The 17992-nt window shown below is 35.4% G+C and overlaps 1 protein-coding gene across 2 annotated transcripts in view; it reads right to left on the bottom strand.

Annotated features, from left to right (window-relative positions):
- Positions 1 to 17992, bottom strand: part of Gbe1 (1,4-alpha-glucan branching enzyme 1) — a 241974-nt gene that overhangs the window by 104889 nt on the left and 119093 nt on the right. For both annotated transcript variants that reach the window (XM_052740985.1, XM_052740986.1), the window contains 2 exons: positions 17646 to 17736; positions 14172 to 14381 (listed from right to left, as the gene is read on the bottom strand). In XM_052740985.1, the coding sequence (XP_052596945.1) occupies positions 14172 to 14381; positions 17646 to 17736 (301 nt within the window). The remainder of the gene's footprint in view (positions 1 to 14171; positions 14382 to 17645; positions 17737 to 17992) is intronic.

The raw sequence follows: 17992 nt of genomic DNA, 5'->3' as shown, positions 1-17992 counted from the left end.
TACAATGGGTCTACACAGACTGGCCATTAATGGTCAATATAGACTGTGAAAAGGCTAGCTGATGGGGCCCTGCTCCTCTTCCTAAAGTAATGGCTACTGATGGATTCTTGGAAAAGAAGGGACATTGCCTTCAGTTGTGCACTTACTGAAGTGCCTATCAGACTCCAATAGGTTATTTCAAACCCATAGTAACAAAGATGATCCTACTCAAACAGTCAGCCTGAAAACATGCACACACACACACACACACACACACACACACACACACACACACACTCACACTCACACTCACACACAACCAGAGGTTAGAGCTGGTGGGACATTAAAGCAATCTGAATGTACTTTACACATGTATAAAACTGTCAAAAAAATTCAATAAGCATAAAAGTTTTAAAGCACATTAACTAAATATTCTGAAATATTCAACTGTAAAGAAATGAGTAGGGTGCCTACCTGGAGCTACTATGAAATCCAGATAATCTATTCCATAATTTAAAGTTTTCTAAATTTCCCAGGGCACTGAACATTCTTCATGGGGCACAGAATGATGCCCATTGCACTTTCCTTCTTGGGGAAGCCTTTTACTAAACAGTTACACAAAGCAAGGGTCTGTGATAAGCCCATATACTATTGTTATCATAGGAATGAGCAGAAATATCATTTTCTCTAACTGGAATGAAAAGACCTCAACAACTCAAGAAGTATTATTATAAAGAAATAATGAATTTCATTTATACTCAGATGAATATACATTTGAGAGGTATTTTCTGACAGGCACTGAAGGGCTTCCTAAAGATCACACTACAAGATGTCCAAAGCATATAGTCTAATTTGTTAAAGCTGGAGAGTGTAAATGTATTTGTATTTATTCATTCAACAAATCTGTGTATGAATGAGCTAAGGCCTGTTTGAGTCTCAGAGATAAAGTAGGCAACAAGATAAATATTGGTATTTGGCCTGCTGAAGGTTATATTCTTGTTTGTTATACATGAGAAAAGTAAACTAAATGATACTAATGCAAATCAGCTATTAATTAAATGCATATTAAGATGTATGAAAGCAAAAAGTGGAGGCAGTTATAATAGTAATTAATACAGGGTAGAAAATGAAATCCAGATAAGAAAAATAATTTCAAAGTAAAATGAAAAATAACTATAAGGGTGAAATGTATTTATGAGTAGAGTGTACAGGAGGTATACATTTGAATTCAATAATGATCAAATAAGTGTATTTGTAAAGAAGTCATAACATATCCAAATTCTTATTATATTCCAGAAACTGTTTAAAAACATGACAAATTTTAAAGATCTCATAGTAGCTCTAGGTAGGCACCCTGCTAATGACTATTTTAAAGAAAAACTTGAAGTACGTAAGAGTTCAAGTCACTTTCCCACCCCAAGTGACAAATAGGGAGGATTCGTTCTTCCAGAGACATGTGTGACAATTCCATCAGGTGAGCCTCAGGTGGTCATTTACCTGTGTACTCAGCTATCAATAAGCCAACCTGTGTTTTTGCTTCTGTTATCCTGTGTTTGGGGCATCAAACTCATCAGATTTTGATTCCGTGAAGATGGGAGCCATGTCTCTTCTACATTTCAAGATAACCGAGTCTAGCACAGAAGGTTCTAACTGCTGTAAAAGGAATTCAACCCTAAGGACGAGGTGACTGAAATCAAAGAGTACAGAGAAGAAATGTGACGTTGATGATGGTCCATGGAACACTGTGGAGTTCAACACCAAAAGCAAGAGCTCTAGAAAATTGGAAAACTTACTTAGGCATATCACCGAATAGGAAGAAAATGTGAGGGAAAACAGAAACTCTCACCAAATGACATGCCACAATAGTGATGCTTCTTCATCACTGCTAACATTGTTTCTCTATGATTCTATCACTTTTACAAAGTTTAAATAAATAATAGGTCTTTAAAAGTCATAAAAATCACGTTTCATTATTTATCTATGCTACCCATCCTCTAAATGAAACCCATAACTTTTGAAATATGGATGAGAAAGAATAACTGCAGTTACATTATTTGAAACAGAGTTTGTTGTTAAATTATTTATTTCATGTTTAACCAGAATGACTGAATCATTCATTCTAAATCACAGATGTCTGGGTCATTTGCCAGAGAACTGTAAAATGCCACAACAATTAAATTTATATCTGTTTACTGACTGACAAATTGGTGTGTATTATGCTGGCTGTTCTATAAAACTGCTGCAGGCTAAGGGTTAATAAATGTCAGTGGACATTCTGTTCAAGTTATATGTTCATCATCAATTTCCTGAGAAATTGAAATTTAGTGGTTTCTAAAGCACATACTTCCATGTTTTGAGTCCACTGCAACTAAATTCATTGAAAAATAAAATGGCATTTCATTCAACTAGCTCAATAAATTGATGTGCATTTACCCAGTCTAATCAATTTCAAAGCCATTATAGCAAAAGCCTTCAGGGTACTTGCTCAACCACAGTAATGTGTCATACAGAACAATACATACAGGGGTACTGAGCCCTAAGCAGCAGGTTAGGGTGACTATTGAAATGGATTCCTAAATACTTTTTATATTACTGAAAATTGAAATTTAAAGACTGACCCAATACCACTACTGCAAATAAGAATGCTTGGAACAACTCAGATGTATGAATCCATATTTCCACTGTAAATAATTTTATGTTTAAGCACACACACACACACACACACACACACACACACACACACACACACACACACAATTTATGATGAAAATCTAATGTGAGCTGAGATGTGCTATATGGGAAAAACAAACCATACTTCTAAGTCACACTACACCAAAACGTAAAATATCTTACTTTTACTTAATTTAATAAGTTTTATAAAGCTTAAACATTAAAAAAAGATTTGAATACCCATAGTTAGTGAAGCTAAATGTAGGTGCTCTCCTTATTTCACTTTGTATTTTTACATTGCTACTTTTTTTCATGTCACTTGCATTCTGTTTATGTTAAGTAGTATCACACCACTGCCTCAGTGGGACCACTGGGTCTCTGTTTCGCACCTATTTCATGTAAACCTCACATGTGATTTTCCTGACCTTGCAGCCTGGAAGTGAAGCAATGAGACTCTTTTCCATGCCGGGGCATTATGAACTTCTCTCACCATCTTTATGACATGGAGGTGTTTACTGAGTGAACTCATTGATTTCTCAGTGCACTACAAGCTTTCCTGAAACCCCATGAATTCTCTTTCCATAAGGTTTACTTCTGAAAAGGGTATTTCTAATAATCCTTCAGATATAATCACACAAGTTAGGAAAAGAACCCAGAGCAAGAGATAAAAGGAGGATCTACTGATCTATCAAATCAATGGTAAATAAACATGAGATAACTGCTAATAACGTTTCATCTAATAGCAATAAGCACCTCCAGGACAAATGCTTTACCAGGCTGAGAAACAGCACAACACACAGAAATGACGCCCCTTCCTCAGTGTGGACCGCACCAGTGATCTTAGCAATCAGAAAGAAGACACTGTAAGAACGAAGTAGTCTTTGCTTGCTAAGAATCTTATTTAAAGGTCATCGCCCAACCTTAGTACTGGAAAAACAGAAATGTTTTATTTATAGTAAATGCTTTGACAATAAAAACAAAATGCTTTCCTTTGAAAACAGAGAACCATACAGCAGAGTCCTCAAGTGAACAGGGTGGTACACTATTGTAATGTCAGTATTTGAAAGACTGAAGGAGAAATCCACCATGAGTTTGAGGGCCTTAGAGCCACAGAGGAATTTCAAAGCCACCCTGGCATATGTAGCAAGATCTTAATTCAAAGAAAATTGGGTCCTAAAAAGACATCTGACTTACAATGCAAAGTAAGCAACTAACTCAAAACTGATTAATAAAATGACTTCGGGAGCTGAAAAAATTTTAAATATAGCACAAGAATGCCTCATTTATTCCACAGTTCAGAATAAATTGGTCCAGAGAAATAAAATCTTTATGGAAATCCTCACTAAAACTGGATAGTAGATCTGGAGATATAGCATAGTGTCAGAATGCTGGCCTAGCAAGTACAAGGCCCTGGATTCAGGGGCAAAAAAAAAAAAACAGCAAACGCTGACTTTAGATCATTAACTTCACACTTAAAACATTAAACAATCCAACTAAAGGTATTTTTAAATTGCATTTAAATTTTTTTCTTGGCACCTTACGTACAAATTTTGAAAGCAATTTTAAGTTTTTTAATGACTCAGGTTCATTATGATCAATTATTGTACTACACTGTGGTCTAATGATGCCCAGAGGGACAATTGCAGCATGCAGAACTGTTTGCTGCAGCACCTAAGTGACTTTGCAATGCTGCGCTTTCAGTTCTGCTTTCTGACCTGGATAGGTTTTCTCTTTCCTGGTACTCACAGAGGTGACCACGCAATACTATTAGCTGTGAGTCACCATCGGTCATTTCAACAACTGATGCTAATTTTGTGCCCTCATCTAAAAGAGCTTCACATGCTTTAACAGCTAGTATCAGACCGCAATGAACAAAGACTTGTTGCCATTGTGGCACACGCTGTGATGTCATGAAAACATGCTATTACTTGCAATGTATTCCTCTAATCATGCTTCCCAGGACTAAGGCGGCTGGCAAGTCTGACAAGGAAATGATTTCCAGAGTGATATCCTGATTACAACAATGACCACTACAATTAGAATCTAGGATATGTGTCAATGAATCTTTACAACCCTACAAGGTAAATAAATGATCCAATTTTACCAACAAGAAAGTAAGAAAGGAAGGAAGGAAGGAAGGAAGGAAGGAAGGAACGAAGGAAGGAAGGAACGAAGGAAGGAAGGAACGAATGAACGAAGGAAGGAAAAGAAAAAAAGAAGAAACAGATTGTGGTTAACTAGGTAGGTCTGGTAATAATTTTATACCCTGTCTTCAAGTCAGTACCTACATTTATAATTTAAAAGAAATTTCAACTGAGATGTACAGTAGTAAAAGTATCAAGGTGAACTTATGTTAACTAAATTTCTTGAACAAGCTTCCACCTGACTCTTATTCAGTGTTAAAGAAGCAGTTCATTTACTCATCTACTAAAACCAAGCATTAGTAAGAGGCTGCTAAGTGATGAAGTTCTGCTAGTTTAGGTTTATAATATTCTCCTTGCTGACACAAATGAAACCGAGCTAGAGTACTATATTTAAGTCACCAATTATTATCAGCTTCACCACATTTAACTCCTTATAATTTAATTGCAAGTCTAGTAGAATCATGTAATCTTGTGACCCAAAGCATACAATAGAGTCCAAAGATAGGCCTAGTGTGCTGGGAATTTTATCTATTTTACATAAAAATTCCTTTGTATTGAATAATGTTTTCAAATTTTAAATGTGTGATATTGGAAACTGGAGCAAGTTCATTTCAAGTGTGTGTTTCTGACTTTTCTTAAGTGAAAGATAAGGCTGCATGAGTCCTTGTGCTGTCAGGGAAAAAAACTGATAGGGGCTAGCTAGCTAGCGGCAGAGGATTCAAACAAGGTCTGTTTGTTCCAGATTGCCAAGAGACAAGACCTGATCATGCTTCCCCAAGTCACCTGCTTTGTTTAGCAAATATCTGAAAGCACAACCCCATCATTTCACAGCACTCTATATTCCTTGTGTTAGACATTTTAAGATACATTATTTTATGTAATTGGAACTGGTACCTCATGGCACATAAAAATATTATCCTTATGAATGCTTTGCACATGAAATCAAGATTCAGTTTGACCATGCTTGGTTCAAGCCTGGGGATAAAGATAACAAAACCACCTGCCAGCTACATTATGTTAGACATTTACCAAATTAATTATTTTGATATATATTATTATTGGTGCTACTATTAAAATTTAGGGTGAAAGTCTCTTTTTCCTTCTTTTCATTGAATTCAGCAATAAAAAATGAATGAACCAAAAAGAGACTGGTGATATGACTTAGTGGGTAAGAAAACTTGTTCTGCAAGAAGAAGAACCTCTGTTTGAATCCCTAGCACCCTCATCAAAAACTGAGCATGACTGAACATACCCATAATCCCACAACTAGCAGGCAGAGGAAGGAAAATCCTGACACCTCACTAGCCAGTTAGCCAAGTTGAAATAACAAGATCCCAATTCCGTGACAGACTTTTCTCAAACCAACGTGAGTGAGAGTGGAAAGATATATGACACCCTCGCCTATGTTCATCATGTGCGTGCCTGGGACCATGCACTCATATACACACATTTGTGAAATGCATACACACAAAAGATATCCCAACAAAAACTATTTTGTAGTATCACCATAAAGATGCTGGTAAAAATCTATGTTAGGGAAGCAGAGGAAATAAAAAAACATTACATCTAGCTTAAATGAAACATATTCATTATGGACAAACTATTAATGTCCATGTTCAACATATATAAACAAATTCCCTACTGAAATTGAAAAAAAATACACATAATTATATGCCCATAATCTCACATAGTATTCATCACTATGATAAAGAATCAGGAAAGCACAGGGAATGATATGGGACTGGAGGGACGAGTTTATATCAGATGGTCAGGGACATATGGAAACACTTAATGCCACAAAATTAAAAAGATGCAATCAACATGATCAGCAACACCTCAGTCCAGCTGAGCCTACCTGCACAGCTAGCCAGTCTCTTTTGCTAGCCCTCACACAATGTCAAGAAATGGGGCTTTGGCTGTTTTGTTACCTACAGCACTGAGAGAGAATGCAAGCTACAACAGATCCCAAATTTGACTAGTACTTTTTGATGCAGATTTTTAACAGGCTTTCTTAAGCAAAAGCCTAATTTTGTCAGGTACTTGGAAAAAGAGGCATTTTAATATACAGAGAGGCAATGAAATAAATAAATCTGGAATGTACTAGCTTCTCTAACAAACGGTAAAAACCAAAAACAAGACCAGGAATGATTCCAGCCATAGCCAATGAGAGGACTGGGTGGTGGTCGGCAGAGGGTGAGCATTAGAGGTACTTGCAAACAAGCCTGGTGACCTAATTCTGATCCTCTGAATGAAGCCACATGATATAGGACAGAAGTGACTTCCCTAAGCTGTCCGCTCACCTCCACAGGCGCCATGGCACATGAATGCACATATTCACACATGTGTCCAGCAAAGAAAATGAATCCGATGAAAAGTAAAAGCAAATAAACAAATGGATGACAAAGAAATCCTCAAGTCCAGGGGTGCCGGCACAGGGCCACTTTAACCTTACAAAATGTATCCAGGGAAGTAGGCAGTTAGAGGAAAATATTTCTGGTCACTAACCTAAATTAATGGAGAGGAAAGCCCTCAAAATGAGCAATTTCATATTATTTACGAACCTTTTCAAATTTATGAGAAACCTATATTTCCTGAAAATAAGTGGCTCAGTACAACACAGTTTATTTATCTGCACCGAACACTAAGGAAATCATTCAGCTAGAAAACCATGAAATATCTCTTTTGAGCTTCAAAACTGCAATCCAGACTCTAGAAAATAGACATGCTTAAATAAGTTGTTCTGTTACACACAGATACAAGGAGAAAAAAATTGATTTTTTTCTTTACTTTTTGCCCGCTTGTTAGAAAAAAAAAAAAAGGAGTCATAAAAAATTAGGTATCATTATTATTATAGACTCCATAAAATTCCCTGACTTAAATGGATAATCACTTGAATACAGACCTTAAGACCATTTCCACAAGAATGTGTCTTGTCTTAAGCTGAAAGTTGCTTTTAGGACAGAGGACAGCATTTTAATTTTAAGACACTGTCCTATTTTAGAGTGAGTTCCCATATAGGAAGGAAATGCTACAGGTGAGGAAGACCTAATACTCAGGATGTTCGCATGATATCCCTGTGCACCTAAATTGTAGACATGTGCAGAATAAATGAGACGGATAATACCAGGAACAAAGTTCATACAAAGACGGTAAAGCCTCACTTCTGTGCTGCGCTCTGCATCAATAGAAACCTTTCTACTGGGCTGAATAATCTCATAAAGCCCGTGAAGAAGTTATATTTCGACTATTCAAACTCAATTCCAGACAGGTTAGACTGATACTGAAACTTTCTTAATCTTTTCCACAAAAAAGAATTAGTCTGTCTGAGTTTTGAAGCTAACTTGACTTTCTTTGAAATAGTAGCTTTAACTGTTTTTCTTAATCAAGCTCAAATAAGGTTCTGACTTTAACAGAGCTAAGTACTAAAAGAAGAGTTAGTTAGATAGACAAACAGACAGACAGACAGCTAGATAACTATATGTAATTTTTTAAAAGGTTGTAAGCTTATTTTTATAGTGTACTCAATAGGCTAAAAAGTTATTAATAACAGTCCTAAAATGAATTTAATATTTTAATGAAGAATAAGCTATGAGTTACTGTTGTAGGCATGTCTTAGCCCCTTCTAGGTCATTAACTATTTCCTAAAACTACATTCAAAGTTGCCTTATGATGACTCATCATTACTTTTATGACCAGTAAATGGTAAAGACTTTGTCTAAATTAATTAAAAATGCTAAATACTCTGGTTTATCCCAAGAAATTAAAAGCAAATATTGTAGGATTTTGTGGCAAAATTGAAATATACTAAAAAGTCCAATTCTAAAACACATGGAATGTGACAGATGCTACATAATGTCAAGTAAACATTGCAAAAATTAATAGATTGATCAGAAAGGGCCCAAGTTTAAATATATGCATATATATCTTTGTTGTTATTGCTTCTTTGATGTATAAAAAGGGTTGGTGTGTGCTGTATAAGTCAGCTCCATGGCACGTTCCTCCACACAGCATTAGTTATGTGCCATTTTAGTAGTATATTAACCATGGCAGAAACAAATGACTGTCTTTTATCGTCACAAAGAATAAAAAGTCTTTGGTGGCCACAATAGTAACAGATCCTTTGGAGGTGGGATGAGAAAAGCAAGATTCCTGTTGCCGGAATGTGGACTTCTCCCAGTCACCTCCACCTTATGACCAGCCCACTTCCAGACCTGGACGGACCTAACCAAGTGCGTATTGGCTGAACTCATACAGTGCATATGAAGAGGTGATCAGGCTTGGTGCTGTTTAGTCATGGTGTTTATTGTTCAGCTTCTTCTGGTCATGTGGCCCCAATTCACGCACAACCTATAGGTTCCTACTTTCCATGCCTTCACAGTAAACTGATTCAGTTATCTGAACGCACATCTCCTTCATTTCATTCCCTAACATGTTCTTAAATTAAATCCTTTCTACTTTCATGTGGGGGAAAAAAAAGGTATAAATACATAGGGAACATTATTTTTAAATGTGAATAATCATAACCTATAGATATATCATCATCTTAACACAGGATTTTAATGCTTGTAATTGGCATAATAAATAGTTTACTAAACAATATACAGACCTAAATAAGAGGAGAGGGTTGATGGTGATTATTATTAGCATGAAAACTCTCAAAAAAAAATTAAAAGTCACATTCAACAATTAGCCAATTTCTCCACAATTAGCTTGTTGTTGTTGTTGTTATTGTTGTGGATTTATATTTCTATTTCCCTGTTAGTCAAGAGATTCTTCCAGCTAATCACAAGATGAGTCATTTATATCAACACTCAATGACCTGTTCATTTTTGGACAATTTGAAAAGTTTGATGAAAACTATACTAAAGAGTTGAGTGTGTTCTTGTAATGAAAGCATTACATTATGAAATATATAAATATATGAAAGCACAAAATATGACTATGTGTCTTTGATGTCTTACACATTTTTTTACTGATATAAGAACTGTCCTTAAAAACAACTGTTTGAAATTGATTTAAAAATTTCAATTTCTAAGAGTAATAGGATGATTTATTCTTTTTTTCTGGTTTTTATTTTTGACATTATAATATAATTACATTATTTCCCACTTCACTTTCTGCCCTGCCAACCTTTTCATATCTTTCTCCTTGCTCTCAAACTCATGAGGAGTCTCCCAATAAAACATATCTAGCAATATGTCCTAATATACAAGCCTCTCTAATTTTACCATAAAATACCAAATTGTTACTTGAGTATATACATTTACTCTGCCATTGTCAGTACAGACTGGGGATTCCTAATCTGAAAACTAAAAATGGAAATACTTCCTAGTCTAAATTGTTTGGATGTCAATATGTTGTCAGGGTGGAAAACTCAACATCTATAAGTTGCAATTAAAACAAAAACATTGTATAACGTAACCTCCAGCCTATATATATATATATATATATATATACACATTATTAAGTTTCTGTTTAAACTTGAAATTCCATCCATAAAATCTCATGAGCTATTTTCAGATATTTCAAATGTTTCAAATTAAAATAAAAAATTAATGCCCTAAATATTATAAAGGATATTTATATTGCCCAGAAAAGTATTGATAAAACACCAAATATGAGTTCACCAGTATTTTAAATATAATTTCAGGCATTTCCATCAATGTCTGGATGCTTAGTTTTTAAACATATTGCTAATTATGGTGGTGTCATATGCTCATTAAGTAATATATCAATGTATAATAACCCTTTAAGATTTATCACTAGGAACTAATTTAGTAATGATATTACAGTACATATACAGATATGCTAAAATTGTATCTATTATAATTTCATCCACATTTATGTGAACTTACGTTAGGAATGCAAGATTGGTTTGACATTCAAAGGTAATCAGTGTAATTCATCACTTTAATAAGTGAAAAGGAAAACATGATATATTACCATTGACCAACTATGAAAATTAAAATCTACTTTGAGCACAGGCCCTCATGAGCATTTCTTCCACACAAATGTTAAAAAGGGTGTACTTGCTTAATAAGACACAATTATTACAGTCTATACTATAATAAGAGGTATATCTTATTGCATATCATTATGACCATAAAAGAAGAAAAATGACTTTCCTTTGCATCTTCCCAAGGATGCCCAATAACTAAAGATGAGGTTGGGGTATCTTTAGTAGCTGCCACACTCTGAACCCATTTTGATAGAATGTAGTTATGCTAATTTCACATCAAAATGGAAATTTAAGGGAGAAAGGATCATTAGCTTCACTGTGAAACTCACTTTGAGAGTCAGAATCTAATCTTTAAAAGGAATATTTAACAAGAAGGGCAGTCATTGGACAATGTGATAAAGGTAGTTAAGGCATAGTAGTTATTTAACTTCAATAAGTCTTACATTGTTTTATCCAATGGATTTTTATAATTCCAGAGAAATGTTCAAAAAGAAGGCAAAAATAGAAGTCTCCAAGTTATAGCCATTATTTTTCATTATGGGTACTCTTGGAATTTAAGGGTGACAGATTTATCAAAAAGCTCTCTGTACCAACTGAAAAAAGGACACCCCATTCCCTGCTATGAACTGTCAATTGTAATTTAGCAGAGTTAGAAGGCAGAGTTAGAAGACAGAAAATTAAAACATGGGCAACTCCTGATTGGAAATTTATTCATGGCAGGTAATAGTACAGTCAGGATCTCTGGCATTACTCAGAGAGAGATTTAATCCTGATAAGTTAGATGATGGCACTTGAATCAGAGATTATAAATGGTGACAGGTTGTGACATATAGAGAAGATGAAAATGAGCAACATCACTCCACAGAAGTGATTCAATATAGATGAATTTCTTGAGCAGTCATATAATTATTTTAAAAATCATTTTAAAGTTTTTAAAGAACAAGACTACACTTTAATTGAACCATGCACCACTTATATAGCTATTTGTCAATAGATTATAACATTAATCAACTGATCAAAGGAAAAGATTAGAAAATAAATTATAATTAAAATATGTAATGGAAATTGTCATTTCTGATTTCATCTGAATAAGGCACAAACTCAAAATTTTAGACAGACTAGTTATCATATGAAGAGAGCAAATGCAAAGTATTGAGTTTTTACACAGCTATATGCATGAGAGCAATATGCACTTATAGCTTTTTAAAAAGCAAGTTATTCATATTTATAAAGAATACTTTTTATTTTGGATCTGTATGCCTTTTTGCATTTTCTAATAGAAGAGTGCATTATTACATTGCCTTTTTTAGATATAATTCTCTATACTACAGAAACATGGTAGATATAAACAATTTTCCACATGGGCAGGTATCTTAATTACCTCTTTTGAATTTGTGATGTAGTCTATTAATTGTGATCAAATCTTGTTATATGTGGAGATTTTATAAAATAGGTTTAAAATCCCCTAGTGCTTTTCCCACTGAATGAGGGGCCCACCACCCTCATCCCTTGAATTTGACAGACCAATCATTCACAGAAGAAGTGATCCAATATTAACTACCACAGGCAAAGTAGATGATACACTGTGCTAAACAGTCTGTCTTTCGGGATTCGTAGGGGGAAGCATAAGTAGCACATGGTGTGATCTTCAAAGGGAAAAACTGGGGCCGATGGCTCAATGTCATGGCTGATGTATAACACCAACTGTCAGTGATGGGAGAAAATCACCCTGACAATAAATGGTCTACTTCTAATGAGGATGTTACAACCAACAAAAGAAAAGTGTGCTCAAATTGAGAGGAGAGTAAAAACTTGTATCTTAAGTCACTAAATTTGAGGCTGGTTCATCAAACTACAAAAAAAAAAAGGAAGCAACAGAGTAGACATTTACCGGTGAATGCTAAATTGATACAAATGGCTTTAGAGCAATGGTAAACTACACAAGCTACAATGAATAATAGATGGCAGTAAATGTTTGGGTAGCAGTTTCCTCTCTGAGGTTAAAATTTTCACCTTGGTATGGTAGTTCAGGCCTTTAAACCCAGCACTTGGAAAGCAGAAGCAAGCTGACCTGTGTGAGTTGGTGGCTAGCCTGGTCTACAGTGCAAATGCCAGGACAGCTAACAGCAAGAACTGTTATACAGAGAAAGCTTGTCTCTAAAAATAAAACAAACAAACAAACAAGCAAACAAACATAAAAATCCATCTTGGAGGGAAACTTCTTAAGATATATCAGATGGGAATGGAAAGTGGAACAAAAGGATATTTGTGTACAGGGGGTTTTCAAGGAGGTAAAGCTACAGGATATTCTAAGAGGAAGTAAAAACACACCATCCTACAGAGATGGAAGTAAGCAACCCAAAACAGCATTAGGAAGTCCCTGAAACTGACAAGATTCACAAGGGCCCTCCCTTCCCAAGAATATATACAATGAGAATCACTCTCAGATGAGCTGAGCTGCTTGGAAGAGGCTCAGAACAAGTAGCCTGAAAGAACAGGGACGAGCCAAACCATCAAGAAGAAACAAAGACCAACAGGGCTGCCAGGAAAAGATACTCTCCAATACTGTGCACATTTTAGCTGATTAAATTTAAATAGTACAATCTGACGAAAACAGAAAGCTCACAGTGTTTTCAATTGCTATCATTATGTACCATAAGTGGAAATATAATAAATACATGATGTCATTCATTTTGAAAGTAGCCAAGATTCTAGCACCTAATGTATGGGTTGAGTGTCTCTAGTCTAAATATCTGATATCCCACTATCTAAAATCTTTCGAATTTTGATGCTACAAATTGAAAAGTCCACACTCAGACTCATGTGGTGGGTCAAGAACCAAAATGCATGCATATTACAATATCTATAAGGCATCAGAATTTTTAATCACCTAAAATAACTTTCTACATAGATGACAAGCTAGAAAAAAATTAACTACTTAAACACTAAAACTTCGTTTATTTATTCCTGAAAAAGGGTAAATACAAAGGAATGTCACTTGTGGTTATTAAGCCAAGCTGTAAAGAAAACCATTGAACTACTGTTGATATATGAAGACATAAAGCATTAGTTTAAAGTGGTAAACTTAAAACAATGTGTATTTTTAACAAAAGATTTTCTACAACTGATCCAATGAGATAAAAATACCTTTTAAATTTTAATAATAAATCACTCACATTAAAACTTTTAACTGTCAATATCATCAAAATATTTTAAACTACATATTTATAAAGTTGAAATTTAATATAATATGCCCAAAATAGATGTACTATGCAATAGTTAAAATTCCTCATATAAGGTTTAGACAACAAATCAAAAGCATCAACTAATAGTAAGAGAACACACACATACTGATTTGTTGAAAATATTTGAAATTAATTTTAAGCAACAACAGCAAGTTTCATGTTACATGCACTTACCTGGAATAGATAAATAATCTACTATCCCAAAGATCATGGGTCCCTCTGGGTCCAGAATGAAAATAACAAGAATCGGTCCCATCAAACATGTTCAACCCATCTTCTGAATTTTTTGAAGCATGGCTATGTACCACATCTAAGAGGACTGTGATGCCCATTGAATGTGCTGTGTCAACAAGTTCTTTTAGCTCTTCAGGAGTCCCATAACGACTGAAGGGAAAGGACACAGAAAAGCATTACATCCAATTGAAAGCAAACAGCAACTGTACATCAATACCTATGCCCAGCATGGTATTAACTATTCTAAATACAAAAATGCAGTATGATGATCCTTATATATACTCAGATGTGCTATTTGATATAAAGTAAATTAAAAGCATTAAATAAAAATATTCATTAACTAGAGCTGTTAAATGGAACTGATATACTAAACAAAATTTATATTTGGGATACACAAAATATGAAATCTGTTTTTATTCTTGGGGAGTTTGACTTCTGTGACCAAGCTGAGTCAGTCATAATCACTGATGCTTTCCAGATGTTATCCCTCTCTGACTGCATACAACTGAACTAAAGAAAAGGCCCTTAGAGTACATCTTTCATCAAAGGACTCAAAGCTGTTCACACTGCACTTGTTCCTAAACCAGAATGTCTCCAGAATTAGAGGGCCAAGAGAATATGCCATGTGTGACCAACAGTTCACACAGACAGAAGAGATGGGTATCTTATATGCAGTCTCTTCATCTACCTGCAGTAGAAAACAAGCATCCATTCCAGAAGGCTTTCTGTCACCCCAGGGAAATCTTCACATCACTATTTTCCAGCCATCAACTTTGCCCTCTAGATACATAAGTGCCTTTGATATTTCTATGATCTTTCTTCCTCATCAGATGACATGCTTCTTCATAGCAGAGGCTGAGTACATGTGCCTTTCCATGACACAGAGCAATGCTTAGCAAATAGCATTCTCCTAATGAGCACTTTCCTGCGAAGTTAGGAGCTGTCACTTTACAAGGTAAAATAAGTCATGTTATGCTCTCGAAAACCACTGTGATCTTAAGGCCATGAAGATGAAGACTGGGGTCACTAGGTGGCAATTTCTCATAACAGTGGGCTCTCTGCAGCACACTACCCCTTTCTTTCCTTATCAAATCCACATTGGGATGGTATTACTCACTGAGCAACATCCCAATAAATGAGTAGCCCTCAGTTTCATTCAGCCAGCTCTTTCATTCTTTCTTTGTTCATCAAATATATTATTAAGATAGCTGCCATGAGCCATGAAATTTTTCATATTCTAGAGATTACATTTTGAACAATATTAATACCACTGTTCTGAAATTCACACTAAAATGAGGAGACAGAAAATGAACAAGATATAAAGAATAACATAGCAAATAATTTTTCAAAGGCAAAATGAAACACACACACACACACACACACACACACACACACACACACACACACACACACTATTTCAAGACCAGTCATCAGTGAATGGTTCTTATAGACAATACTGAGCAAGAAAGAACTGAGGAAAAAGACATAAGGATATCTACGAGTAGAGTATTCAGAGAAGTGAGTAGAGGGAGTGGAGCAGACAAGCTGGAATGAGCTAAAAACTTACAAAGACTAAACCAGATGTTGAATGGAATCATCAAAGGAAAGAGCAAGAGTGCCTGATAAATTCTACCATATGACCAATGAAACATTAAGAGTGCCTGATAAATTCTATCATATGACTAGTGGAAAACGGGTGGTGTTTTGAAAGACACACTGAAGGGGAATGTGAGCAGGAGATTCATACAATTCAACATTCATCTTTAAATGCTTTAGTTAGGCTACGGTGCAGAAAACAGATATTTGAATCAAGATAGAAATTTAATGAAGAAGAAGAAGAAATGTTCAAATGACCAGTAAAGAACTGCTGAAACGAGCCAAGTAAACGACTGGCAACTTGGACCCGAGTAGGAGCAGCGGGGCAGGTGAGCAGCCAGATTTAGGATACAATGTTAAGTGGCAGATGGCTCAGTCTTATAATAAGGAGAGAACAAAAAGGGATAGGAATGGAATAGAAAAGTAAAATGCCAAGATTCTGGCTTGAAGAATTAGAAAACGAAAATGTCATTTAGTGAATTAGAAAATAGGATGGAGGAGGGTGGAGGATACGGTGAGGAATTTCATGTGTAACACATTGAAGATATGTATTGGACACATAGAGAACATAGCTTACGAGGATTAGAAACATCAAGTTTCCATAGAAAAAATACTAAAGCCGAGGGGTGGACTGAAACAAAACAGAACTAAAAATGTTTCTTCTGTTTTAGAAAATGAAAGAGCAGAAGGAAGGAGTGAAAGAAAATATACCAAAAAAAAAAGTGAGGTGAGAGAGGCCACAGCAGGATACTGTGTTCCAGAACTAAAGAGAAAAATAAAAATCTTACAAAGAGGTGCAGGAACGTGGCTGTGTTAAATGGTTCTGACAGTTCGACTTAACCAAGAAATGCCACTGTACTCCAGGGATGAAGGTCACCAGTGGCTTTAACAAGCACTTCTTAGTAGAGAGATAGACAGCTTCTTGGATGAGGTTAGAAAAGAACAAATTTAAAGCACTAGACATTCTGTGTGTGTGTGTGTGTGTGTGTGTGTGTGTGTGTGTGTGTGTGCGCGCGCGCGCGCGCGCGCGCGCGCGCACGCGCGTGTGCACGCAAAAAGAACTACAAGGAGATATAAGGAAATTGGTTAGTATCTCCTGCTAGACTACTATATGCTTAAGTCCACTTCTACCCTTCCTCAGCTATGTTACTGAAACAATTTTAGATCACTTCCAATATCATATCATATTTAATCTCTAGTCCATTTTTGAGTATTCTAGAAGCAATTTGTTGTTAGTTCTTACTGACAGTAGAAACCACTATATGTATGGGTACTAAATTAATGTCTATTTCCCACACTGTAAGCTACATGAGGAAGAATTAATGTTGAGTTTGTTCATTTTGTAGTAATCAAAGCACACAGGACCATTTAGTGTAGTCTTTCTTCCCAAAGAGCCATATTCTATTAGACTTAAGTCTGAGATTCTAGTAGACTTAAGTCCATCTGTGCAGTAGTAGTATAGATGCTCCCACATGCTCCAAACTGATATCAATCTCTTTCTATAAAAGGGTATGAGTTCTTTCAGTACCGGTTTGCACAGGACACAGTTTCTGACTAAGATGTACCTCCAAAGTTATCAGTTTCAGTGAGTAAATAGACATTGATCAGCGGACGTCATTCCATGAAACATGACATTAAATCTGGGTCAATCAAAGCAAGATCTAGCTGAAGAAAGTCAATGACCTCAGTAAAAGAAAACACTCAAGTTCTGTTAACCATAATCATAAGTGAGGTTACAAAACAAAGCTAAATTAAATGTTAAAATTCAATTTGATTACATTGTTTGAAATACACACAAAGATGAAATACTCATTTTACCTTGAAGCTGCAAAAAAGCTAGTGATTTGGTACCCAAAACTGGCATAGTAAGCATGTTCCATGATCGCCATCAACTGAATACAGTTGTATCCTAGATACACAAAGCCCAAACAAAGTCAAAACTACATTTAAAAATGAATGGAAAATTGCATAATCTCAAGACATAACTTTTACAAAGAATCTGGAAGCTCTAATCATCATGCAAAGCTCCACTACTTTGACACAACTTACTTGTCTGACCTACTAACACAATTGGACATTCGTCTCCTAGAGTTACATTCTGCCTAGTTAGTTGAAATGTCTTCATTTTAATACACGACAAATGATATGCAAATATATACACAATT

This window comes from Peromyscus californicus, unplaced genomic scaffold (genome assembly GCF_007827085.1).
Source record: "Peromyscus californicus insignis strain IS unplaced genomic scaffold, ASM782708v3 Scaffold_16__1_contigs__length_79575227, whole genome shotgun sequence".
Taxonomy (NCBI): Eukaryota; Metazoa; Chordata; class Mammalia; order Rodentia; family Cricetidae; genus Peromyscus; species Peromyscus californicus.
Note: the sequence above shows the minus strand (reverse complement) of the source record. Positions and strands in the feature narration are given on the sequence as shown.